General features: G+C 36.5%; 1 protein-coding gene across 1 annotated transcript in view; it reads left to right on the top strand.

The window, feature by feature from the left end:
• CDK5RAP2 (CDK5 regulatory subunit associated protein 2) overlaps positions 1–27,351 on the top strand; it is an 85,292-nt gene that overhangs the window by 11,894 nt on the left and 46,047 nt on the right. The window contains 12 exon segments of the mRNA XM_074845868.1: positions 380–531; positions 2,620–2,782; positions 4,176–4,229; positions 4,643–4,762; positions 5,381–5,473; positions 7,184–7,402; positions 13,038–13,208; positions 13,979–14,152; positions 20,586–20,683; positions 23,730–23,860; positions 25,445–25,560; positions 27,063–27,191. Of these exon segments, the coding sequence (XP_074701969.1) occupies positions 380–531; positions 2,620–2,782; positions 4,176–4,229; positions 4,643–4,762; positions 5,381–5,473; positions 7,184–7,402; positions 13,038–13,208; positions 13,979–14,152; positions 20,586–20,683; positions 23,730–23,860; positions 25,445–25,560; positions 27,063–27,191 (1,620 nt within the window).

Raw genomic sequence — 27,351 nt, 5'->3', positions numbered from 1 at the left:
TGAATAAAAAAGCCTTTCTTTAACCTCTTTAAGTGTAGCTAATTATTGTGATAGTGGGAGGACAGTGGGACAAAGCCCCACAAATAGCTAAATCTAAAGCCATAGCATAGGGGCGTTTTCATTTCTAGTTCTGCTGTCAGTTAGGGTATTTGTTTTATTCCTTGGAAACAAACTTCCCTTTATATACCACAGAAATGGATTAATCTTGAAAATGCAGACACAAAGTGTTCAGAAGCATTTGCAAAGTGCTTGAACTACTTGGTGAAAGTTGCTAAATTAAACATACCAACATATGTTTGGTAGAAACAACTTCAGTATGTGAACATTTTTGTGAGCATTTTGTTCTTAGAGGCGTCAGGATTGTGTGTTTTAATTACAGAATCTTAAAGCTGCCCAAGAAGATGTGGAAAAAGCCGTTGCAATGACAGAGAAGGAGAAAGCTCTGAGAATAGCTGCTGAGCAGAAACTTTCTTCAATTATGAATGCTCCTGCAAAGGATGTGGATATGATTACCAGAGCTGAGAAAGACAGGTCAGAACTCTTGCTGGTGATGTCTCTAACTACTGGAATTCTTTATTGCTAAAGTGCAAAGAGTCGACATGGATATAGGTTTTAATAGTTTGATCCTACCCTCAGATACATGAGTGAGCGTTACTGGCCATTTTATCTATTCAGCTGCTAAATGAATAGCAACACAGCAACCAGTTTACATGTTGCATGATAGAAAAATCATCTTTAAAAGTTGTCTGAAAGTGTAAAAGAATCAGTATGTGTGTGACATGAGCATGTCCTACTTTAAAGCATCTTTGTAACTTCGACTTATCTCCTGCTTGCTGCTTTCTTGAACCATTGCTGAATAGAACTTGTCTCTACCATTTGTGTTCCCTTACTGCTTTCACGGTGTTTGTGTACTCTTCAGTCCCAGTGATGTATCTGTTGGGGTTGGTAAATCTAATGGGAAGAGAAATGTAGTGTGTTTGAGCTTCGTGGGTTTGATTGTGCTTTGCTTTGTTTGGCAGGTAGTTGGAAAGGTGTTTGTTGTTCAATAACGTTAGGTGGGGAAAATGTATAAACTCAAATCTCAATACTTTGGAGGATTTTTTATTTTTTTAGATACTAAGGTAAAATACATGCCTGGCAAGCCTTCCAGTAAAGCTTAGTTAGTTTGGGGATGTGAGCCTGGAGTGGAGATCAAAAGATTGTTATGATTCCTTATACTTTGGAGTATCCTTCCCTGTCTGTTTGTGACTGAACCCTGCAGGTAGCTGCTCTCTGAGTAACTGAATAACTGTCCTGCTCTAGTAACAGAAAGTTATGTTGGCCTGAGGCTTTAATTTCATAGGTTTTATATTACAGTAGGACCAATGCAAGGTTTGCAGTGTTTTCCAGACAGTTTTTGTAAAAGCATACATATTGAAAACTGCAAATCTGAAATCTACAGTGGCATAAAATTATGAAACTGTTCTAATTGATACTGCACCTTATGTGCCATGACAGTAATTATAACCTGGCTCTCAAGTTATCTCCTTCCTTTCCCTTTTCCCTTTCCTGTCTCCCTCTTTCTGTCTGTTAGTCATCTGTGTTGAATACAGTTGCTCTTCTGAGTGACTTGAGCTGGGAAGGAGTTATAAAACCAGGCCTTTCAGAGGTACTTTAGTTGCCAGCTCTATAGCTTGTGTGAAAACAGTGCTTAAGGTGTGGAAACAAATTGACAGAAATGAATCACTGAAGTGAAGGCCGTGTGGAGTATTGAAGAAGAAAGTTTTGTTGTTCTTTTTTTTTTTTTTCCCCACGTCCCGCCTTGTGATCTGGTGTTAACAGGATCTTCTATAATTACACGCTGGTAGATCAGTGTGAGTATTCACAGGACCAGAAAAACAGTGCAAATGGAAGAGGAGAATATTTGACTTCTTGAACTGAATCAAATATTAATGTGCAGTGCTTTAAACTTGTTTGGGAGTAGCACATCTGGAATTCATATTGTGTTAAAAAGATACTTTCATCATCTGATCTACAAAACACTGAGAGAATCACAGCTGGCATCTTATGCCAGGAAGTGTTCACTTATAACCCTTAATGTCAGTCAGAAAACTCAAGCATTGTTGTTTTTATCAGTTGGAATACTGGAAGTGCCACGATGTGTATTGACCAAAGAAGGTAGTGCTGACTTAACTTTTTTATTTTTGCTTATGTGAAATGAGAACCAGCTTAGGTACAAATATAGATGAATCTATGTACTTGAGGGGCACTTAGTGATGGCATGTAAGGATATGCTGTTGTATGTGCTAAGTGGAATAGATTGATAAGCTTTTTGTGTGTGCTATGAAGGACAATGTAACTAAAATATTGAAGCTTAAGCGTTGACATTTGAAATGGCACTGGAGGAAAATAAGAATGAGCACTTTGCAGATAGCTCAAGCCTGTTTGTTGCTTCCTGTAAAGTTATGGGCCTTTTCTGGTTTCTCTGGAGAGAGAAGGGGCTGTGAAAGCACTGCCCTAAGTTTTTCAAGTATCGTTTGGAGTCTTCACCTAGGAAAGTTGTCTGCAAGATTTACTGCAATGACTGGAGAATTGGTGGTAGATGATCTAAGATTAATATTAAAAATCTTTTAATTTTAGACTTATAGAGCAACTGAATCTGTCATTGAAAAATAAAGAAGCTATAATTCAACACCTTGAAGAGGAAAAGTCTCAGAGTGGATCTTATGATGGGAACTTATCAGCAGAAAAATTCAGAGAACTTACCATTGCTTTGAGGCATGAAAAAGATAGTGAGATAGAGGTGAGGAAACTGAAGTTATATGTTATCTCATGTGGTGTAGGATTTTAAAGGTTTTGTGCATGACAGTATGTGAGTGACTTAAGCCAATTCTTTAAAATTGGTTATTCCCTCCCTCCCTCCCTTGTCCATTTCCTTAACATTCATTGGTTATATTGTGGTTTGGTGGTGAGTGTTCATCCATATTATCCATTCTTACCATTCATTCAATGAAAGGTTATGTTTCCTATTGACTTTATGCCTGTATTATTGATACTGTGCAATTGCTTTACAGAAGTATATATAAAAAATCCTAGATGTTAATAGATCCCACAATAGATGACGTAACTTCTTTAGAAGTTACAAATGTGACTTGAGAGTTTGTTTTTGGGAAGTATCTTTACTGTGATGGTCTGGAGAAAAAGCTGTGGTAAGGGAGGTAGGCATAAAAAATTCTCATTAAATAAAGTGAAAGTCTAGCTTTCAGCTTACAGAAGGTGCTAAGAGTCAGTCTTATTTCATGTTGCTCTTAAACAGGAAGACAGATATTCTGAAAGCTGAAATGTAGAAACTGGTCTTAAGACTTGTCTTCCTCCGCCCCCCCCCCCCATTGGTTTTTCAAACAATAATTTAAAGCTGGCAGAATTAGAACGTCATGGAGGCTGTCATGCTTCTGAAAGATTTTCTTCCCTTTTGTTTTGGAGCTTAATATTGATCAGTATCTACACACTTTCTTTTGTTGATGTCAAGCATAGACAAGAGAACCTTCTGCGTTTGGACTTTATGGAACTAAAATTTTTCAGTTCTGGGTCTTCTTGCAGTTAAGTCAATATGTGTCAGGAAAATCTACCCTGGTTTCACAGAAGTATTTGTGTGTCAAGGTGAAAACAGGGTCATCTGTAATCATTTCATAGGAAGTGCACTGACTGTATGATCATTTTGGGATGCAATATTGGAGAGAAAAATCTGATGAATACCTCTGCACAACTCTGGTTTTATGATTACTTTTTTAAAAAAATAAATCTGTAACCTCCCCAAGGGAAAGTGCTAATTAAAATCTCCCTTGCTAAAAGCATCTTGCTGACATAGATAAATGTCATATAAAAATGCATTTTTATTAACTCGGCAAGTACAGTTGTCCTGTCTCATGGGAAAATGTGTTGTGTGGGTTTTTTTGGTTTGTCTGCTGTCTTTTTTTTCCTTCTTAATTTGGACAGGTTCATGCTGTATCCAGGTAGATTTGTAGACTTCCAGGAAGCAGCTGATTCAATATATTCCTGCCAAAAGGCATATACTAAGTTTTCCCCCTCCACCCCAAAAGTTTTTGAGCACATTTTGCTTAATTTTAATGCTTAATGAGTTACATTTGTGTTTAGAATGAATTTACTTGATCATAACAACTGTTTTGTTCTTACAGGCTATTAGAATGGAGCTTAAAAATGAGAGAAATTTCTTTGAAAAAAAAATTCAGGTAAGTTCTAGTTTTGTTTCTGTTTTCTCGACCACTTACAGTGCATGTTGTTATGCATTCAAGGATACAGAGAGGCCTTGACTTGAAAGGAAGCAAGGCAAGTCCTCTGGTAACTTCTCTTTCATGCTGGATGACTGGCAGGCTCCCCTTGTTTTTGAAGCAACTTTCAGTAAAGCTGATAGGCACGCTCATCAAATATTGAAGCTGATACTCATGGCCAGCCCACGAGATGAGGCTTCTTATACTGTATTCCAGGCACATCTTTAAGATGATGACTTGCATTTTGGGACTATATTTTATATTAGTAATCTCAGTAATAAGATATACGAACTCTGAGAGAATGTACTTATTAATGTGCAGTTACAGTATCTCTTAGTAGGAAGTTAATGCAACTTTCACATAATCTAATTTAGTCACTTCAAGAAGAGCTACAAGAGAGAGAAAATGAGCTTGCTGCTGAAAAGAAGAATGGTTTGAAAAGGGATAAAACCATTCAAGGGCTAACTGTTGCATTAAAAGCAAAGGAAAAAGAGGTATGTTGATTATGATCTTGCTGTTTTGTTGAACTATCATTGGGAGGGTAATGTGTGCGTTGTGTACGTGGCAGGGCTTGACTGATCTCACTGTAACCATTAGGAAGCTTCTAGTGGGTCCTTAATCACTGCTGTCATATCTGTAAGCAGTTCTGTTTATCTAAAGTTTGGGGTCTTGGACTGGAGGACAGAGGAAAAAGATACTTAATTGATACTTTCTCCCTTAAGAACTTTGAGGAAAAATGTTTTCAGTTGTACACTGATTTTTTAACAGCTCTGAACACTGCTTAAAAGGTATGAGAAGTATTTTATGTTGCTGAGTAAGTGGAACTGTCATAAAGACAGCTAAAACGGGAGAGGTCAACGTCAGCTGAAATTCAGATTTTGTGGAAGAATGGGAAATATTTAACTTGGACAATAGGCAGTCTAGTGAGTGTTCTATAAGAACAAGAATTTCTTTATACAAGATTTATTATGATGTATTTGGTGTTTTTGTTCTTTAAAGTATTTGTTTTGTGTAGTTGGATGAATGGATAATGAGATGGGATAGCTGTTACTGAATCACCATCACTTGGAAATAACTCTTTCTACATAGTATTCATTTTACTTTACTTAAAGAACGAGGAGCTTGGTTCAGAAATTGAAGATCTAAATGCTTCATTGGCTAAGGCAAGAGAGGCAACTCACAAAGCACACATCCAAAAATTCAAGGTAAGAAGCAAGCAATTAACGTGGCTTCCTCTATCCATAATTCCACACAGTGGGTAGTCCTTTGTGTCTTTGAAAGTGGAGGAATGAAAATTAGTTTAAATGTTTAATTCTTCTTACTTTGAAAAAAATTGCCCAAATTAAATTATTTAAATGATAGACTGTTAAAATGTCAGATTACTTACCTGATTCCTTGAGTTTTTTCTTCTATAACAACTGAGAATTAAGGGAGAAATGTCTAAAAGCCAAATGAGTTAAAAATAAAGACAGAAATAGTTATGGAGCTGAGATGATGTCAAGCTTTCTTTGTTGACCTAAGAATGTTTTGGCTTTTCTTCCAAAAGCATGGTAACAGCACACTCTTCCTGTTAGCAGAGTTGAACTGGGTATGAGATGCTTGTTTGGATTTGTTTATATAATCAATGTGAAACCACTGTTTATAAAATAGTGGAATGTTGTTTGTGAAAATGTGATTTAGTAATGCTTTCATGTGTGTGGAGGAGAAAGTACTTCATGATGACAATTTGTGCGTTATAAAGGTCTTAAAATGTAAAATGGGAGAGAGTAAGAATTTGATATTAAAATAGACAACGTAATGTCTCTTGTAATGTTTTCAGACTTACCTAAAACTAAGTCTGATAAAATTAACTAATACTGATTAGAGGCAGTGATGAATCTTCCATTATGATGATTGTACATTCGCTTGGTCTGTTAGCTCAGCAGGAATGGAAGAGGTTGTTGATACGCTTGCATCTGAAGTGTACACACATAAAGCTTTTGTGACTGACTGTACTCTTTTTTGATTTCAGAGTCTAATGGAGTAGTAATGTTTACTTCTCACAGAGCACCTCCATTTCTTCAAAAGCCATTTATTTCACTTAAGCCCAAATTTTAAGTGTGTGCTATTGAGAAAAGTATGTCCTATTTCTTCTTCAGGTCATTTTGGCCTGTGTGTGAATCTATAGCTTATGTTTGGTTTTTCGTACCATGGAAGTCCTGCTTTGAAATATTACTCTAATTTTAACCCTTTCATTTTTGAGAGCTTGATTATTTTTGAAAAGTTCTAGATTTAAAAAGTGTGCAACTACTCCCTCCTGTCCATAGAATCCATATTGCACGGTGGGTGACAGAGCAAACCTTTCTCCTCATTGATCTGCTACTTAGCTACAAACTTGAGTTGAAGGCAGTTCTGTGAGTAGATCATGCTGTGTAGCCCACTACTCCTGTCATCCCTGTTGTGAACTTTAAGGCCAGTTGTAAGAGTATGTGATGGGGAAGAACACAAGTCAGACTTACTATTTCATATAAAAAAGATATGCTTATGACTTGGTAACTCCTTGACCTAGTCTGGATTCAAATTGACCCAAAAGTAGAAAGCTTTCTGTAATAACAGCTTTGGGAACCAATAATAATAATATGATCCCATTTGCATTATGGACTCCTTTGCAGGTCAACCTTTATCTAATTCTTAGTTATTCAAGAATCTTATCCTGTGCTGGATGTCACTGAAAGCTGTTACATGAGTTGAGAAAATTTTCAGTGTAAGATTTTCCCCTGTTGTGTGAATAACTGTCATTTCACTGTATTTTTGCACCACAATTTTGAAGTACTAGAAAGAGGTGCCGGGGAACTGGGTTTGGATGCAACAGGCATAAAGACTTCCAGTCTCTACGAAATACCCTTATAGAACTTGAATGCTGCTTTATGTTTCAGGGTGCTGAGGATTATCAAGCTCTCTTGATGGAAAAAGAGACCCTCTTAGCAGAGCTGCGTTCAGAAAACCTTACAAAGGATGCTGAGAATCGTAAACTACAAAGGAGGATTAAAAGGACCGATCAAGAGCTAAATGATTTGAATTTAGAAAGAGAGAAAATGGAGAAGGAGCTGGATGAAGCACAACTACAGAAGAGCAGAAGTGACAAAACCATTAATGTTATTATCACTTTTTTCTTTTATTTCATAAAGTTTAAAAATAATTTAGCACTTCTAGTGAGGCCTTTTCTAATAAATTTAGCCTTTTAATTTGAATAATTTTTGGAAAGGTTAAACGCATTTGCCTAAAGCCACCGTTCAAAAGAATGTGGCCAAGAAGATTGAGGAAAATTCTGGCACATAGTCTGCACAGAAAAGTATTTTAAAATAAATATAATTTTGATAGTCTTAGTTCCTAGAAAAAATCATTAGCCATTTTAAGTGATAAATGGTATCTATTGGCTTCAGTTTTTCTGATGGGAGAATATTAATGTGCACAACAGTGTATGTTTTATTTCTGCTGTGTTTGTCTTGTTACATGTCTATACATTATCTTAAATGACAGTACTTAAATTAAACTTTCTTCTAAGTCTTAATGCACAACAGAAGTAGCCAGTTGTTGCAACCTTAAGTCAAACTTCAGCTTGCTTTTTGCTATCATAGCAGGGTCACTGTAAAGGCTGTATATTTAATAATTTCTGCTTGTAAAATTCCCAAAGTACGGGATTAGTTGATAACAATTCCACATAAAAATGATGCGCTGTATCTGTTCATTAATTTTGCTTGCTTCATATTCTGTTTAGGGTTTTTTACCTTGCTGTAGGCACTTAGATAAGCACTTCTGCTTCCAGCACGCACAGCTCATGCAACAAAGGGAATGATCAGGTTTCTCCTCTTCTTCCTTTGAAAAAAGGATGCACCTTCTGCTCAGTGTTTGACATAAACATACTTCTCACCTGTATGTCTTGTGGATTTTTCTAAAGTCATCTCACAATTGCTTCCATTAGGGCAACATTTGCATAATGAGTAGAGTCCTGTGTGTAGGCAAAGTCCGGTCCTCTTCAGTTAGGGATTAGTCTCCTGCTATATTAAATTACATAAAAGATTAAATGAGCTTGTCTTTATTCAGTGGATGTTTTGGTTCAATTATTAAATAAGGACCTTTAAAGCAGGTATATGTAGAAATTGCTGTTCCTGCAATATCACTTAAAACCAGTAGAGGGATCTCTTCACCTACAAACAAATAAGTTGTTCTCCCCCTTTCTGCCCCCAATTTAACTTGCATTTTTGGTTGCTTGTCAACTGTGGTTAGGCTGCCGTCACAAAGTCTCTATCTTTGGTGTGCTTTGAAATTTCTTCAGGGTGTTGAGGTTAAGGAGAGAAAGAACAGATCACTCCTGTCAGTAAAACAGCCATAAAGAACATGTTTTATTGATTTGAAGTATTTTATATTTAACTGTCTTCTCTATTCAGAACTTTTTTCATCTTTCAGGGGAGCTAGAATATAACTATGTATAGGAAGGACAGGAAAAATAGGACCAAGTAGGGAGTTGCCAGGGGATTCAATGTTACTTGTGTTACAGAAGCCTATTTGACTCCATTATGTCCAAGTTTTTCATGTAAATGACTAGCTCCTTGGGGAAAAGCATTCCTGCCAAAAGATGAGCAGTCTTATAAAAATTATATCCCTAACCTATTTCCTACTCCTTGCAGAACAGCTGCTTCAATTTCAGAGTTGCCAGTACATTTGGATATAGCAACATCGCCTGTGAAATGTTGCCCATTAAGTAGTAGATATGTGGGAGTAAAGAAAATGCTGTGATATTTTGCTCTTTGACAAATAGAAAACCACTTCAGTGATCTGATGAAAACTTTTTGAGACAGCCTTAAAAATTCTGTTCTATTTATGCTCTAAGATACCTATTTATCAGTGTTTCTATTTTGTTAGAATAAAACTAGCAAGAATGTGTAATAAACTGTGGAAAATGCCCTCAACATGTGTAATGAATAGATGTCTTAGCTCCTCACAGGGAAATTTTCAGTGACTTTTCATATACTGTGATTGGGATAATCCAAACTTTTGCATAAATCTAGTTTAAAAAAAAACAAAACAAAACAAAAACCCCAAAAAACCCCAACAAAACCCCCAGAATCTTAGAGATCCAGAAAAAGTACTTCTGCCCTGTTGTAAACCTGGTTTGTCTGGAGAGGATTTGGGCATTACTGTCCTGGAATGGAAGAAGGTTAAACTAAATTAATTAAGACTGCTACATGTGAGCTGGTCATCAAAGCACTTCTTAAGAGTCTTCTGGAGCAATGGGTGTAGATGTTCTTGAACAAGGTCCCTGGGTGGCCAGGTGCCCTGGCTTTTTACTAGGTCAACTTTAAAAGCGAGAACTCTGAGTTCTGTAGCTTCCAGAAGCTGCTGTTAAGCAGTAGTTCAGCATCACTTTAAGCTCTTTGAAACAAGAAGATTTGGGCATATATTCTTACATATAATTGATGAAGAATAAACATCAACTCATCCTTAATGTTGCTTGTGTCCACCATGTTACTGTGTCTATAACAGATTCAGTGCTTCTTGATCAAAGAGTTTATTCAAATTTACATGATTAAACACTTTAAGTATCCATTCTCTCTCCAGGCCTAAATGTAGACAATTAGAGTGTATTTACTAGGTATTCATATTTGATCAGTTGGTTGGGGAGATGCAGAATAACTCATTAGGCAGAATTTATTATTTAGTTTTCCTACCTGTAGTTTAGCCTGAGATGGAGTTTTTGGAACTTCACAACTTAATTATTCACCAACCTGTTTTCCATCTGACAAGGAGGGGGAGGCATCTGCTCCGGTCTTCTACATTATAGTGTTTCACATTCATTTTTCTTAGTTCAACTATCATTAATCATAAGAAAGTCTCTTGGGGAAAAAGGTTGGCAGAAAGAATTGCAAAGTTTATGCTCTGAGAACTGTAGGTACTACATTATCCTTGCAACTCAATGTATAGAAACCAATAGATTTTCTCCCAGACAATTTGAGTGGTCAATGAGTTCAAGCAACCTGCTACAGTGATGGATAGTTTTGTGTGTTGCAGAATTCTAGCTCATGCAAAGAAGATAATTTTCAGTCTCAACTCTAGCTTGTTTTGCGAAGGGTTTAGGGAACTCTGGGGCAGAAATAGTCGAGGCAAACTATCTGCAAATTGCAAGTCTCTTGCAGGCTTTCTTGCTTTTTCCACAATTGTATGCTTTCTCACCTCCTTCCGCAAGCCTAGCCATAAATGTTTGTGCTGCTTTAAAGGCAGAAGCATAGTTTCTGTACCCGAGCAGTGTTGTACACCAAGGCGACTGAGATTAGATAATAGGGGGTGTAGTACTGTTATTGCAGCAGCGTCTTTTCTATCCGTGCATGTCTACTGTCTTTTGTTCTTAAAGCTGTTTATGGTTTTGATAAAGAGAAGTCACAGAGTATTGGTCACTTGGAGTTATAGGAGAGGTCAAAAGTCTTCCTTTGATATCAGTTTAATTACCTTATGGGTAATGTATTCACTTAAAGCCTCTCGGTGATGTAATAGTATAAAAACAATGTAAAAGTAGAAAGCTAAGGAGTGAACTTTGCAATGCAGTGAAAATCATAACACTGCAGTTGATCCTTTGCTTCCAATTCACGTGTTGTGTATGAATAGGCTTAATGTGGCTCACTTGAAGAGCTCCATAACTCGAAGCCAAAAGACTTTGCAGTTATCAGACCATTACACTACTTCCAAAAGAGCTGCACTCCACTGCAGTTTATATGCACTACACTGCAGTTTATATTTATAGTTAGTAGTTAGGAAGAAATAGAAACATATTTGGGAGACAAAACCTGGACCTGATTCTACAGTTCTTCAGTTTTCTTAGTCAAGCAAGTAGTTCTTTTGGTCCTGAAGAAAATTACATTTATTAGGTTGCAGAACTGAAGTCCAAGCTTATTCATTCTTTGAATAACATTTGAAGGTTTTTTTGGGGAGCTATTAGGGATTTCTTAGCTGACTCCTAGTAATGAAGCTAACTAAAATTAAGCAAGTAAACCAAAAGGCAATGCAAATGACGATTTGTATTTAATGTGCAAAATAAACGGAAGTAAAACTGAAGTAGCAAAATGATGTTAAGGAATTGATGTGAACCTGCATGAAGCAAGGTAATTAAGTCAAGCAAAGGACATAAAACAGTTTGTAAAGAGACTGCAATTAAAGTGTCACTAGTGCTGTTTCTTTGTACTTAGAATAACAAATAACTATTGAATTTTAAATCCTAGTGGAGGCAAGTGTAAAGTTTATAGGTGACTACCATATGTGCAAACTATTTAAAGGGCTTATGATACTTCACAAATGGGCCCTTTTTGGGAATAAATGGAAAACATTTATTTTAAAACGTAGGCTATATTACCTGCTTCTTTGGGTCTGAAGAGAAGTTTAGGTAGTATAAAGTCTATTGTAAATTTTAATTGTTTAATTTTAGACAACAGCTCCTTTGTTACAAGTTTCTACTTCCGTTTTTCCACATGATCCATGCAGTAAATGCTCTAGATGTTCTTGCAGAGTGAAAGCTTTTAAAATGAGGCTGGTGTATATGCAAGCTATGCCTCCTTCAATTGACAGTGTTGAAACTTTCAACAAATCAGCAAAAAGTTTGAAGTGACACAAACAGTGGTGGTGGGAGAGAAGTTGGAAGGATAGAGAAGACATGTTACGAATTTTTCTACTGCCCTGTGCTCTTGCATGTTTTCAGCTCTGTAACTAGGAACAGTTACATGCTAGTAATTGCATATATATTTCCATTGATATAGTGATTATCCCAGTTCATAGCAAAATATAAGGAATAGGAATTGTTTGATGTTATTGCTTGGAACCCAAGGCTTTATCAGGTGGTCAGACTTTGAAACCTTAGCTACATTTTTAGATGGGGGATTTTCAAGTGCAGTGGCACTGCATCTATAGGAAGGCAGAGGAGAAAGCTATAATTGTGGTGTGCATCAAGTGTGTGACCTGCAAGCAAGGAGATACTGCTTTTTACATTGCAGGAGTCCATGCTGATCCTAATAGATCTCAGAGTCCTTCGGACTTGCTACTGCATAAGGCTATTGAAAGAGATTGTTTCTGTGTTTTAGAAGCTTTTAAAATGGACAAGTCTGTGTTTCTCTGATGGGGAGCTGTGGAGATGATGCAACTAATCTTGGAGCTGTAGGAAGTAATTAACAGAGCCAGAATCAAGATCAAGTTCTGTGCAACTTCTAATCATGAGACTGACCTGATTGGTCATTTGAAGTTTGTGCTCTTGTCAAAAGAAAATGTTTTAACATTTCTGACCTTTTGTTTGGTGCAAAAGTAACTAGTAGTACAAGTTAGTGCAAGAATTTCCATGGTGTGATGAGAAAAAGAGCAAATGAGAAACTGAATCACCCATAACCAATTTCCTCCTATTCCTAGCAAGGGCGTAAATTAACTCTAAAGTGAGTGTTCATTCTGACAGCAACAACATCTACGTGCATGATACTCCCCACAGCCTTCCAGGCCAGTCATTCTGTAAGGGAAGCATTTCAACAATAACAACCTAGATTTTTAGAAGACAATACTGACACCTCATCTATAAGTTTTCTTTCTTTAATTGTATTCATTGATGCCAAGAGAAAGACACTGGCTTAAATGCATTCTCCAGACTATTCGGTGATATGAGTAATTTAAAGCAATGGAAAGTTAAGCTGATGATGTGGGTTGTTAGGCTTAAACTTTTTTTAAAGTTGATTTGCTAAACATTCAGTTTCATTCTTTTGATAGGACCTTAGAAATCAACTAGAGAAATTACATGGTGAAATGACGGAGAAAGAAAAAGCAGTTGAACATCATTACAATATTCTTTTGAGTGAAGGCAATCAGAAATTGCAGAGCCAAGAACTAGTTATCAAGCAGCTAACAGACAATGTCAATCAAAAGGATCTACTGCTTCAGGTAGGTAGACTTAAGTTGAAATGAAAAATGGAAAGTTATAATTTGATTTTGTATGAGGAATTATTACAAAATCACATTTGTGTTTGGAATTACTGTTGATTTTGATGATAATCCTTCAATTTTTATAATACTGTATTTGCAGAACAGACATGTAATTATAGAGTGTGTGGCATTCAACAAGATTTCTTGTTAGGTTTTTATGAAGCGTGTGGACAGAAGAGGAAGGAAGCTTTACTAATACTTATGTAGAATTTTCACTGTTGTGGTAAGATATTTTAAAAGCTCTGAAGTGCCTATGATTTTCAGTTTATTGTACAGAAACTAGAAGTTGAGGAATAGGTATAGATACTGAAATATTTAATCTTTTTTTGGAGCCCATTCAAAATGACATATGTGAGAAGGGAGCTGCCTGAATGTTAACGGACCCCTGCTCAGTTTTTTTATGACTGGAGGTATAACCCTGAAAAGTACTGACGGTATTCAACCAGCAATGCAAAGAGTAATAGCTGAGGTACTCTATACCTGGAGACCAAGCTGCATGCCTTGACTTATTTTTTAATACTTAAAAGACTGTATAGCTGGGGAAAGCTTCTGTTCTATCTTTTTTTTGCTTCTATTATCTTAAATTGAGCTCTTCTTTTGTGAGGTATGTAAAGAACATGCACTGGATCATCCTTGGATATTCTCCTGAATTTTGTTTGTTTGTCTATTTTACAGTATAACAGTAGAGTAAATTTTGTAAAACTGTCTCATTGTTTTCTTCTGTTAAGAAACTTGATGGAACAGTTAAAGAGAAGGATGCAGAATTGCAGGAGCTCCTGAATAAGTACAAGAACCTTCTAAGAGCCAATGAAGAACTTGAACTGAAAAATGAAGGCTTAGTAAAGGAAAAATGTGCTGCACAGTCTCAACAGTCAATCATCAAGATAGTCAGAGAGTTAGAGGTGAGTTTTTCATACCTCTGATCATTTGCAGATGAATACCTTGACTTCGAATTGAAGAGAATTTTGACTTTGGCTTCAAAGGTGTGGACTCATATACTTTGTAAGGGGCTGGTTTTCCTTCATATCAGTACCATATGAAAATGTTCTGTTTTATTAAAAAGTTAACAATGGCTTTATTCATAGTTGTCATATGATTTGTATGACTGTGGTGGTACTGGTCTGGCATCATTAGAGTACATAGTATTGTACTCTGATGGGTTTATATGGCATCACTAAACTCTTTACTCTCAGAAAGCATGTGAAATATTTTGCTTGCCATAAAGAGGTAGAGTTTTGTGGTCATTAGGGCAGACATATTTCCCTGAGTGGGAGGGTATCTGTGTTTCTGAAGAGAGGTGCAGAGGAGAGTTTGTGTACTTCTGATAGATAAGGGGAAAGATTGCACAGAGCTAGTGACCACAAGAGATATATGGAATGTGAGGATAAAAAATATAGGTGGGTGTGAAGATATGTCTAGGGCAAGGAGAAAACTACTTCAAAGCAAAGAAGAAAGGAAATAGTACAGAAATGTGTGTGTATATATATATGAAAAAAGGTGGACAATATATGCCATTATTTTATTTGATGCCATAAATTGAAAAGACTTCTTAGTACCTGAAATCAGAGGTCAAAATTCAAAGTCTTAAAATGTAGAGTTAGTTCTTCCCACCTTCACCTCCCGCTTCTGTACTAGCAAAATAAAGAAAAATTCAGGTGCTGCTAAGTTTTTTGAATCACTTGCTGACTCCATCAGTGCATTTTTTTATTATTGAGTAAGATTATTGAACAAGTAAGCTGCTTTTGAAGGTACATTTCTTGTCTTTTTGTGTTGTTTGCAGCCTAGTATGTTAGTCTCCAAAAGCATCAGGCAAAGTAAAAAGAATTAGACTAGTATGTACTAATGATGGAGAAAACTATTTTGTTTCTTTAATAATATATCTGTCATTAATGAGATTTTTCTCAAGAAGTTTAAAATGAAGTGAGCCAATGGCAAAGGAAACACGAGTGCTATTTCTTGTGTCACGTTCTGAACACTAGTGATGAGATGGTTAATATGTTGTGGGCACTATTACTAAACAAGGTAGATGGAAGCAGACGTTGGGTCACGGGTTATATGACAAGCTCAGAGTAAAGGAGCTGCATTGCTGTTTGCAGGGTACAAGTGCAGAGTATATCAAAGTATATATGAATATACATGCAGAGAAAATAAAGTCTGTGAAAGGTTGAATAGAAATTCTGCCTCTGTAAAACAAACTGCAGTGCATGCACGTAACTTCTGTCACAAAGGGACCGAAGAGTGATGGAGAATCATACAGAATTAATGAAAATCAAACACTAACTTTCCTCTGTACACCCCACTTCCAGTACAGGTGTATAACCAGGAGAGAGAATAGTGCCAAGTGAAGCCATGCATGGTAATGACCCAGTACCCACCTTCTAATCACAATCTATTCTCTATTGCTGATTCACTTAGTGATTGTGAACAATACCTAATCACAACCCATTGTCCTCTCAGCTCAACCTCTGTGTAAGATATCTCCGGTAAGAACCCACTTCGGCATATTAATCAGAAGTTTTTGGACACAGATTATCCAGAGCTCTGCTCTCATTGCCTGCCTTGGACTCTTTGATGACTTTACAGTGCTGCACCAACTCTCAACAAACGCACAGCTGGATCCTCCCCACCAGAGAGAACAGAAACCAAGCTCTTCTAGCCTCACTGATCTTTAAAGTTGAAGAAACGGAATTGAGAGATGCAGAACTTTCTCTCTTTCATCATACCTTTTTACTTTATTTTAATGTAATGATAAATTTTAAAGAAACCAACATCCAAAGCTCTGCTGGGTGCCTTGGCCAGGCCAGAAAAGATAAATGACAGTTTCTAATTAGAGTTTGGATTCTTGAGCCACTGTCATGGGCTAGAGAGTGTGCGAGGGCACTAATAATTAGGTTAGTCATGCAACTGCTGATTCTGGTATCTGTGAAGTCTCGGAATGAAATATATTTTAGAGCCAAGGAATTTACAAATGCAGTGGACTCCATATAATTTTGGAAACTTTAGTTGATTTTGTGCTTTAATGCTCTTCTCTCACAACCAATACTCCTATGTTTACAAAAAGCTTTTTGTTGGAGCATTGGTTAGGTAATTATATTTCTAACACAGATTTTTAGACCTTTGTGGTTTATTTTATTATTGAGAAAAGCAGCAAAATTGAGAAAAGCAGCTCTTGCTCAGTCCTCGAGCTGTGCTTCTGGGTTCTGCTGTGCTGCATGTGTAATCTCGCACATAGCATACACTGCAGTAAGGGGCCACAGTGATAGAAGTTTTAATTCTAAAATGATTTCTCTAAGTGTAAAAAATAATTATCGGATTTGCTGTTATGTAGCCTCTCTGTGATGTCTGTTTTTGGGAGGGGGAACTTACATACCACTTGAGGGTGGAGTAGGAAATGTAGTTAGCTCATACACTGCAAGGCAAGTGTGACGTTTCTGCAGACACAAGTCACTTTCTAATTCCTGTATGATCAGCACATGATTTGACTTTGGTTATAATTACGCCTGTATTTAGGGAGTTAATGCTGTGCAATCAGGGAACTGAAGAATAGTTGTGATGTAACTTGCTGCAGCTGGAGAAATTACAGTCAGTGCATGGGAGTTACTGATGTCGCCACAGCATTGCAGTTGATGGGTGTCGTGAGAATTGGAACTGGTGCAATTGTTACAGTACTGCAGACATGTCTTAGCTGCCGAGATTGTTGCTGAGTCTTGATTAGGGGAAAGTGATGAAGTTGACGGGTTTTAATACAAATATCCTGTCATTTAAATAGCGATCAGTACATTGTAGTTGTTGCTTTCAGTCTCTTGAAATTGATGTTGTGAACACAAACGGGGTGATAGTTCAATTTCTGGTTTGATGAGATTAGCTTATAGTTGAAAACAGCAACCCTTTTTGTCAATATCTATGTCTTCACACAATTTAAACATGATGCTTTTTACCTGTGACACTGAGCATGGCCTGGTGATGGGAATGGATGTGGTTGGTGTGTCTCACCATTTCTGTATTAGCAGAAATTCCATCTTAAAGGAGTTAGTCTGATGAAGTGGTATTTGGAGATCTGTATATAGTCCACTAGTCTTGCCTCACATATCAGCAAGAAGGGCCATAAGTTCCTCAGAGCCAGCGGCTTTGTGACATTTTCTGTGGTTGACATGACATCTTCTAAAAGTCATCAACAAAGTCTTTTGCTATAGTAATTTTTATCTTTAGATATATGACTCAGTGGTCTGTAACAATTTTAATCTTATTAGCGGTAGTTTCATTTATGGTAGACCATACATAAAGTTTACTGCAATGTTAGAAGGAATTACCAAGTTCTGGTACTGGTGGATGGATGGATGGATTGGTGATGAGGTTAGGTTATGGCCTTCTCTCAGTCAGTCATCCTCTAACCTTCAGAGATTTTTGAAATCCTGATGGTCGTTGTAAGCAAGAGAGAATTCAGTGAGGCAACTGGATAGTCTTGTGACTTTGCCAATAAGTTATTTATTGTGGAGGTATAAACCTTTTACTTTCATTGCTTACAATTTGAGAAACCTTTAATGACAATAAGTTATGTTTTCCACCGCTGCTGCTTAGCAATAGTATTTCAGACTTAAATATAGACTTTAATGTATTAGATTGCCTCCTTTCATGGGAATATAAATCTTTCACTGCAATATGGTCCTGGATGTCTTGCAGCTATCTCCTCTAACACATTTTCCCTCACACCATGTGTCAAGAGGTTTAATGTTTCATTAACTCCCACAGCATTATGGTCTATTTAAGTTACAGAGCTGCCTTATGTTTTGTGTACCGTTGGGGAGTTGATTGGAATAATTCACTCCTACGCTTTATTTAGAAATGACAGTAATAATGTACAAAAAAAAATGATGTTCATGCTGTATCTTCTCATCCTCATTATTCATGAAAGATTCTCAAAAATCAAGAACACTTCTTCATGATTTTGCTAACCTCTATCTAACTAGTTGAATTTAGAATTTAATAATTTGTGTATAGTCTGTGACATTTGGAATTAAGAAACCGCTCATGTTTCCTGTTATGTGGAAAAAAAAAAAAAGAGTTGGGAGGATTTCATGAGCTTACTGAGATTTTGGTGCAAAGGTAGAACTAAATTAACATGTGAATTCTAAAGAAACATAGGAAACCAGAGCATGGTTCTGTGTATAACACTGCTTTGTTAATACAGCAGCCATAGACCCTGAACAATTGGTGACAACCGTTATCTAATTTGTGTACCGTAAACTCTTCAGGGTGACATTACTTTGCCAGTGCTTCAGAAAGAGCTTTTAATTAGGATAGAGTTCCGTAGTGTCTTCAGTAATAATTGCAAGGCTTGTATCAGACATATGGAAGAGTTCACTAGAACTTTTAACAGACTGTTAACCAACTAAATTAAGTCAAAAGATTTATTTCTTCCTGTTGCTTTCTGCGTCATTGATAAGTGTCATTGTGATCAAACTTTTTCCAAGTTAAATTGCAATCTGTGTGTTTTATGTTTAGTGATTGTTTTTGAAAGGCTGAGATTCCAACACATTGATACGACTCCAAATTAGGCTGTAAGATGTACTTTTTACATGGGGTTTTTTGTGAGATTTTTTTATTAATGGACTCTGGATCACCCACCTCCATCTGTTTGCCTTTGTTTTTCTCAGTACTCAAGTCAGCAGAAGTCATTGCTGTGTGCTCCTCCTCTGCTCATCTAGATAACAAACTTGATATGAAGCCCAGTATTTTGTACTTCATATGCAGAATAGTATTTAATGTATAAATTGCACTTTAATGTATAAATTGAACCTGGAAACATATGTTAGAATACAGCTACCATTAGGAGTGAGGGTAGCTGAATATGATGCACATGTACAAACACAAGGTCACTTCTTCAAAGAATCTGTAGTGTTAGGTCATAGAAGCTACTCTTTCTGCAGTAAGATCTGACACGCAGTTACCTTAATGGGAGTAATTTGATCAAAACTTGATTACACTTGCAAAATATTATTTAACGTATTTGCTAGCATACTGTGAAGTATGAGTGTAAATAATTAAAAGCAAACAACAGTTGTCCTTGCTTTTGTACTGTTTACTTTGCAGAATACTGAGTTTTTCAAATTAACAGAGTCTTTGCATCGTTAGTGTGAATTAACGAGATTCTACTGTAGCTGAATTTTTGTTGCAATTCCTTCCTTAGGAATTGCAATTGGAGTAATAACAGCTGCTTAAAACTCCTGGGTGTAGATTTCTTTCTTGTTAATGATCTGTTCACTAATGATTTAGTATCTCTTGAGAGTTCCCTTAGATGAGATTCCCTGTTAGCTGTGGCGCTGTTTTTGTTCTTCATTTCAGTTTTCTGTTGAAATTCAAAACTGAGAGAAGCAACAAGGCTTACTATTCTTCTCAAACAGAGGCAGAATGAATATATATCTGACATTAAGACATCTGTATTTGCTATAGATACCCCAGTTATTTTCTCTTCTGAGATAGCTGATACCTTAGATATTTTTATGTAATAAGTGTAAGCAAATACTCCTTTAAATAGCTGCATTTTTTTGCCTCCTGCTGAAAAAGTGTCTGTGTGGTTGTTTTGGAGTGAAAAAAGTCTTGTGAAATTAGTGGATCCGTACTGAGAATGTAACATAAGAGTCTGGATTTATTCTAGTAATAATAATACACTTTCTGTGAGCAAGACTGCAGGTAAACAATTTTCTTTTCTTTGCACAAGTGAAGCAGCAGCTTGTAGTGACCCAGCTGAGTGTGCAGAAAGCTGACTCAATGAGTACGTATCTGACATACTCATCCTTTATTTGTCGGCTTGATACAGTTCATTTTGTTCAGAAATGGGACAGAATTTATTAGAAACCTCTCCCCCAAAGCAAGCCAATTTTATCCAGAACACCGAGAGGACTGTTGGGACAATGTTGTAAAATGTGTGCTTGAAGCTTGGACTTGTCTGTTTTCCCTTCTCTCCCTTCCCCTCCTCTGAAGTAGCTACCTGCCATATTGTTGAGTTGTAAGCTTTGGAAGTGAGGATGCCTGGGGTTGGGGAGGGGGAAAGCTTTTTAGACTGTGATAAAAATGATGAACCACTGTTTAGATATGTGACTCACTTATGGTAGGTAAATAGTGAAAGAGTATTTGCCTCCTTTAGTAATAGCTGGTTTTAGGTATCATGAATAGTTTCCAGATTCACATTAGGCTTTGGAGGTGGGTAGTCCTGTTCAGCAAATTTTGATTTCTGCTTTGTTCACGTTATCTTCAGGACACAGGTATGCACATAGTTGTGGATGTGCAAACTTAAAAACTACATTGTAAGTTTAACATGTTCTTGTTTTAATTTAGGAAAATAAGGAAGCTGAATATGAAAAGCTGATCCTTGCTTTAAGAAAAGAACAAAATATTTATTCTACTCTAGTGAAGACCTTCAAAGAATCAGATAGGTAAGTACTTTTTCTATTTTGGTGGATAATCTAAACTCAAAAGGGCAAAAGTCAGAAGTTGTGAAAAAGAGGTGCAGCTTAACTGGAGTGCTGATTATTTTGTACTGGCCAATTGTTCATAAAGAATAAACTAGCTGTAGTAGTCTCCTTAGAAGATAAATATTTCTGTAAGTGAGGTTATATTATCTAAATTACTTAAGTATTTCTGAAAATATTTGTTTGGACTGGAATCTCAGATGAGCCAGATTTCCATTTAGGTATCAAAGTAATCAGCTATATTTTCAGGAGTTACGTGTCCTGTGTTGGAATATAGGGGAAAAATCAAATTGCAGTGAACTTCTGGGTGCTGAACGATTTGCCATGGTTTACTCCTAAGATACAGATAATGCTTATCTTAAAAGTGACACTGTGAGAATTTTGATGAGAACATAAGCCAGTGAGATTTTGGAGAAGGTTAAACAAAACAGAATAATTGAAGTTTGCATAGTATGCTTTCAATGTAAAGCAATCAGAAGCATGGCAGGAGCAAGTGTCTTTTAACCTCTTAAAATCAAAGAACACAACATTTTAGAAAGAAATCTGTGGCCTACTTTGTATCCTATAATTGCTTGGCAGATGAGGAGGAGACATTATGATAAAATAAAGAAAATTTTTAGCCTTTAAGTAAAATAAATGTAAATGTTTTATAAAAAATTTACTTCTATGGTTATAATTACAAATATCTTATTTAGGTATTGACAGCATTTGAGCTAGCTTCTGACTCTTCAGGCCTGAAGGCAATGCTTATACCTGCCAACTTTGTGGGAATGTGTGTTTGTATTTTGCAGTTGGTTTATAGACCACTATAGTTGGGAAACCATAAAATGAATAGCACTAGAGTAGATGAGTTCTGGTATTTGAATTAAGCGAATTAATAGTCATGCCATCTTGTCCTTGGCCACAGCTCAGAAGCTGTTTTAGATACTAGAATCTTTTTCATTAGAAATAGTGATAGAAGTCAGATTATGGAGATTATTTCTTATCTCTGGGAAACGAGCAATGGCTTTTGCGAATTCGCTGTTGAACAATCACCAAATGAAGGAAGAAGCCAATTTATTTTAATATTTCATACGGAGGGTGTGACCTGACATTGGAACATGTTCTGTGGTTAAGGCGATTGTCAACACTCTGTATAGTCATGACAACAAAGAAACATAGCTCTGATACTGGTTTTTCTTAAAATATCTCTCAAAGGAGGAAAATTATAACTGTAGTTATAACCATTAGGGTAATAGGAGTTTTGCAGTTAACTTCTGTAGGATCAGGATCATTAGTTCTGTTTTCTTGATACGGAGTTACAGCACGCACAGAGCGTACTACATGTCATGCAGCGATTTGCAGAGGATGCTTAGAGATTCAGCCATAGAGCTGGAAGTTGGAGTCAGGACTTTTTATTTCTCCACCTCTAGTTTTGTGGGCTGAGATGTGCTGTAAATCTCGTCAAGGAAGACTTGAACCCCCAGAGTTCTGGGGAGCTGATAAACAATCCCTGCAAATAAATTCAGCTTCCTCATTTGTGTAATTGCCATCAGCAGTGACATGGATTTTAGGCAAACCTCTGTTCTCTTGCTGACATATCTTCTTTTAGGCATTATTTATTTTAAGCAATCTGGATGGTTATTTTTCAAAATAAGCTACTGAATGTCAGGACCGAGGCATTTCTTGTCTCTCCAAACAGGGAATCAGTGCTTTTTCTTATAAAACCTTTAACTTGTGAAAAGGAGAAAACGTGCTTACTTAGCTTCTAGTAATGTGTTGGTTTGTTTTTATCTTAATTTTTTGCTGACCATTTAAGAGACCTCTCTCTTCAAAAACACTCTTGAATGAGGAAGAATTGGTTAAAGCGATTCTGTAGGAAACACTGACAACAGCACACTTGTCAGAAGACAGAGGGTCTTTTCATACATGCTGCCTTTTAATTAACATGTTTCTACAATATGCTGTTATTCTCATGCGAGTAGGATGTGCTGTATGTTCCTGTATAGTCTCTTGTATGATGGACTTAAATTTTTGTTAAAGATTCTTGAATTCTCTGGCATTTAGTGCAGTGGATTGGAAATTCCACAGCAGCTTAATTTATCTTAAAAAACTGAGGTTCTGGGTGAAGTAAATGTGAAAATACATAATACAATGAGTTTTCTAACACCTTGTTATTTATTTGTTATTCAATCCAATTACTTTCATTTTATGACAATCGGTTTTCAGTGTACTTAAGTCTTTTTATGGACTGATCAGAACTGTCTTGTCAACGTTTGTGAAGGGTATGGGGAAGGTCTAGCAAGGAACAGCTCGAGGTGCTGACGCCACGGGGCCTGAGGGGCAGTGACTGATGCTAAAGAAAGAGCTTCAGTGGTCACCTTGGAAGAAAACTGCTTAAAGAATTAATTCACCTTGACAAATTATCATTTCTAAGTTTTGGTATTTACACCCCATTGATATAATTGAGACAATTTAGACCTTAAAAGGTCTTTTTACAGACTGTTGGATAAATGGAGAAATAAGCCAGTTAGATGTGTCTGGGTCGTACTTTCAACGAAAGGCGACTTTAAATTTTTTTTCCTAAGTGGAGCATTAGATTAGATAGTACAGTTCTGTAGCAAGGGAACAAAGTTTCACGGTCACTGTATAATGGAATATACAGAGCCATCAGTATTATGTGATAATGATATTTTTCTAGCATACTTTTCAGAAGTTAGTAATTTTGATTATCCTTAAAAAGAATTACACAGAAGTTGGCTGGCAGAATATATCTGTCATGTTTAATTTGATTTACAAGCAGCACAGCTCAACAGAGCAAGAAAAGGCCATATATGTAAACGTTTAGTCTTGTCTTTCTAGGCAGGGATTTGTTTGTGCTTATGCATCAAAATGATGTAACTGTGTGATGAACAGCAGCGATGGCTAATGTGAAATGGGTTCTTTGAGGAAGCCCGGATGTATAAAAGATGCTGAGGTGCACAACAAAATGTTTTGAATTGAATCTTGAAGATTTTTTTTTTCTCCTAAGTATAAATAGCCTGCAGACGGAACTAAACAACATTTTCATGTTGCGAAAACAACTAGAAGAAGACATTTTAGCTAATCGGAATCTGCAGAAGGTCTTGGAAGATCAGATTAAGGACATTAAAAACCGACAAGGTCTGTATACATGTGCAGCCCATCCCTTTTCTTGATCTTCTTGCACAAAAGAAAACTATCCTTATTGCAGTCAGTTTGCTGTGATGGAGAAATGTTTGAGAGTAGAAAAAGTTGTGAAAAGACTTCTTTTCAGCTTTCTATACTGAAAATTATTTGGGGGATTTGTAACAGAATGTCTTTGAGCAATCAGGGCATATACAGAGGGACAGCTTTTCTCTTTCCATGCAGCAAAATGTTAGTAATTCTATGGCAATTCTACTGCAGTGATCATTTCAAGCTGCCTACAGTTTTGTACCCATAGAATTTACTGTTTTCTGCAGAAGCCAGAGATTCCTGGCTTTGAATAAATCTGTGGCCATGGGATCACTTTCTGACCATGGAATATAATTATTTTACAATACTTTGGTAAAGAGCTTGTGTCTCAGGAACTGGCTAGACTTCTCCTAACAGAAGAAGTATTTCCAGAGAAAGAAAAAAGAGCCAGAGGCTTTGTTATTTTGTAATTCAGAAATTGTAGAGCTTTTAAATATAACTTACCTTCTAGCTTTTTTATTGTACTTCTTTGGAGGTGTTTTTAGTATGTACTTAGATACAGAAAAGAATCATGTAAGTGGACGTTGTTAAATATAGTTTACTGCATATGTACAGATATATCTGTTTTATTCCATAGGGGATATATAAATAACAATAAAGCCTGTTCACTTACCCCTTTCAACTTAGATTTTCAATTTTAGCATCACTCCCTTGACAGCTATGATAAGTGACAAAAGGTAAACTGCTGCCGTTTCAGAATTTCCAACCTCAAAAGCAGAGAGATGATGAACAACCAGGGTAGGCCAAAGGGTCTTGTACTCCTGGGTTCTCAAGAGCAGTTGTGTTGAGGGCGAGGCTGATAGGAATGAAGGCTCTGAAAATTAGTAATCATTTGTGAAGCTTTGGGTCCTTGCAGCAGCCCTGTGATCAGTGTCAGAGCTGGGAGTAGGGTTTGGATGTCTCTTCTTTGTCCTGCTTTCTCCCTATCTAATGAAATAGAATTAACTGTCATCTATATTGTAAATGAACAGGTGTTTATTGAAACATAACAAATAATTTCTGCAGTTACAGAGGAAATTAATAAGTAGTTATTTTCAATTCAATTAATGCAATCTTTTGACCCAAAAGCAAAATAAATTTAATAACTTTCTCTAACCCAGCTTTTTGCCTTGGGACCTTGAGTTCATGTTAATAAAAATATAGTTAAAACAGAATAACTATTCATGCCTTACTTATCCTTCCTAAAAATGATTTCTAATTGTAATGCTAAATATGCAAATTATAATTCAGAATTCACAACTCATGCTGATAACCACAGAAAATACAGGCACAGAAAATTCAGCATGTCTACATGTCAGAAGCACAAAGAAATATCAGGACGAAATTTGTTCAATTAAACAAAGCTTATTTTGGGGGATGAAACATTTTAACTGGCCTCCCACAGACTTACTGCTAGGTTCTTATTCAAAAAGTCCTGTCTTTGTGTTTTATGCTGTGTTTTCCTGCAAATGGAGTTTCTCAAATAATTCCTGTCCTTGGTTATTTTGACAGATGAAACACTGTCTTTCTGTGGAGATCAAACATCGTATATGAGTATCTGTTTAGGAGAGCAAGATCATTTAAGCCTACAGATAGATCAGCTGACTCTTGAAGAACTTAAGAAAAAGGTATTGATCTTTTTTATTATTTACTATTTCTAATGGCTTGATTCTGCTTCATTTCTAGTTTGTGTATCTCTCACAAAAAGGTTTATTTAGGTACAGTTGGGTAGTTTGAAATGATTTGAAGTTCTTATCTCTGTGGTTTGTGATCCACCTTTTATGAACTATTTGGTTTTTGTTACACCACATGAGCTTCAGAATCAGCTGAAAGATAGGTGGCTTGCTGCAAAGGTTTTATGATAGTTAGGCACCTGGATTCAAGTTTCAGACTCGATACCATATTTTAGTCATCATGAAGTATACCAACTCCAAAGAAAAGTTTTTGCATTAAGTATCCTACGGTGTATATTTCATGCACCTTTATTTATCATGAACATGGTAGTGGTGTCAATAACTTACACCTCTGTATAGCACCTCAGTCCCAGGATTTGCAAATCTTTTGGTAAATGTGGTATGTTACAAAATAACCCTGAGGTAAGTTAGTGTTGTCTGCATTCTACAGAGGAAGAATTGAAATTCACAGAGATTAAATGTGCAGACCATTGTCCTACAATACATCAGTATCGGAGTTCAGAAACTAGTTCTTCTGACTCCTTATCCTGTGCAGTGACCTCTGATCTATGCACCAATTTATGATAAGGAACTATTTTGAATATGGTTGTTTGGGAATGAACATAAGTGAAGTTTTATATTTCTCATGGCCAGCTGAACGTAGGCAGGTGTCCAAAATATGGAGCTAGGTAATCTGAAGGCAAGAAGTTTGCCTGGCACTGAACAGGTGTCAATAAAAAAAGCCCCAGATTGTGTCCCAGTCCCATTCTGGGGTTATACCACTTTATCTCTGAATATATTCGCTTTTGTACGTTCAGGGATGATCTTTAACAAAAGATTTTTATAAACCATTTCTTACATGAAAAGGGGTTTGTATACCTGAAAGCTGATCTGTTTTTTGTAAATATATTAATTGGTCTAATAAGATTTCACTTTCTTCTACAAACATGGCCTTCTTGATATACTTACATGAGTCTGTGACAGTAATGTCTGTTCAAGAGTTCTGAACATGATTGTCCATTCAGAGTTTGTATCTGTGAAACTACTTGGAAAGACAGTGGCTTATAAAGGATGTTTGAGATAGAAGAATGGGTTGTTTCTGAATGCTGCTCTTTCCCTGTAATGCTGGTTTCCCTTGCACTAAAGTGTTTCTTCTCAAATCAGCCTGTTGGTGTGAGGTGCCCTCAGGTTTCTTCTTGCTACTGAGTGAAACTTGATAGCTCAACTTAATAACGTGGCTGGAAACTGCAGCCTTACAAGTTAAGATTTCTTGCACATTAACTCACAAATATATAGTCATGTTTTCATACACAGAGAAATTGCCTCATGAGCAGACACAGAAGCTTGGGCTTTCCAACTCTGCAGTTTAGATTTAGCTGGAGATTTATATATCATCATTTGTGTTCATACTAGTATGGATGTTACCAGTTTTGCTTGTTCTTCCTTTGGTTATTTAGGTTACTGACCTTCTCTTGATGGTTAAGGATCTGCAGTCAATTAATCAAGAACTTAAGAAAAAACAGCTTGGACTTTGTACAACAAATTCTCAAGGGAAGGAAGCACTAAAAGTATTAAACTACAGCGAGGTAGGTTTTCTGTGTTAAAGTAGTGGATCTGACTCTCACATCTAATATACCTTGTGGAGTGATTTACATCAGTGCAGAATGAGTGTAAAACCCTCAGGGCTTAGCTTGCTAATTCCTTATAATATCTTTTTAAATTAATGATGTAAACAACTTTAAGATG

Source organism: Strix aluco, chromosome 20 (genome assembly GCF_031877795.1).
Source record: "Strix aluco isolate bStrAlu1 chromosome 20, bStrAlu1.hap1, whole genome shotgun sequence".
NCBI classification, from domain to species: Eukaryota; Metazoa; Chordata; class Aves; order Strigiformes; family Strigidae; genus Strix; species Strix aluco.
The sequence above is the reverse complement of the archived record's forward strand: the minus strand, read 5'-3'. Positions and strand labels throughout refer to the sequence as shown.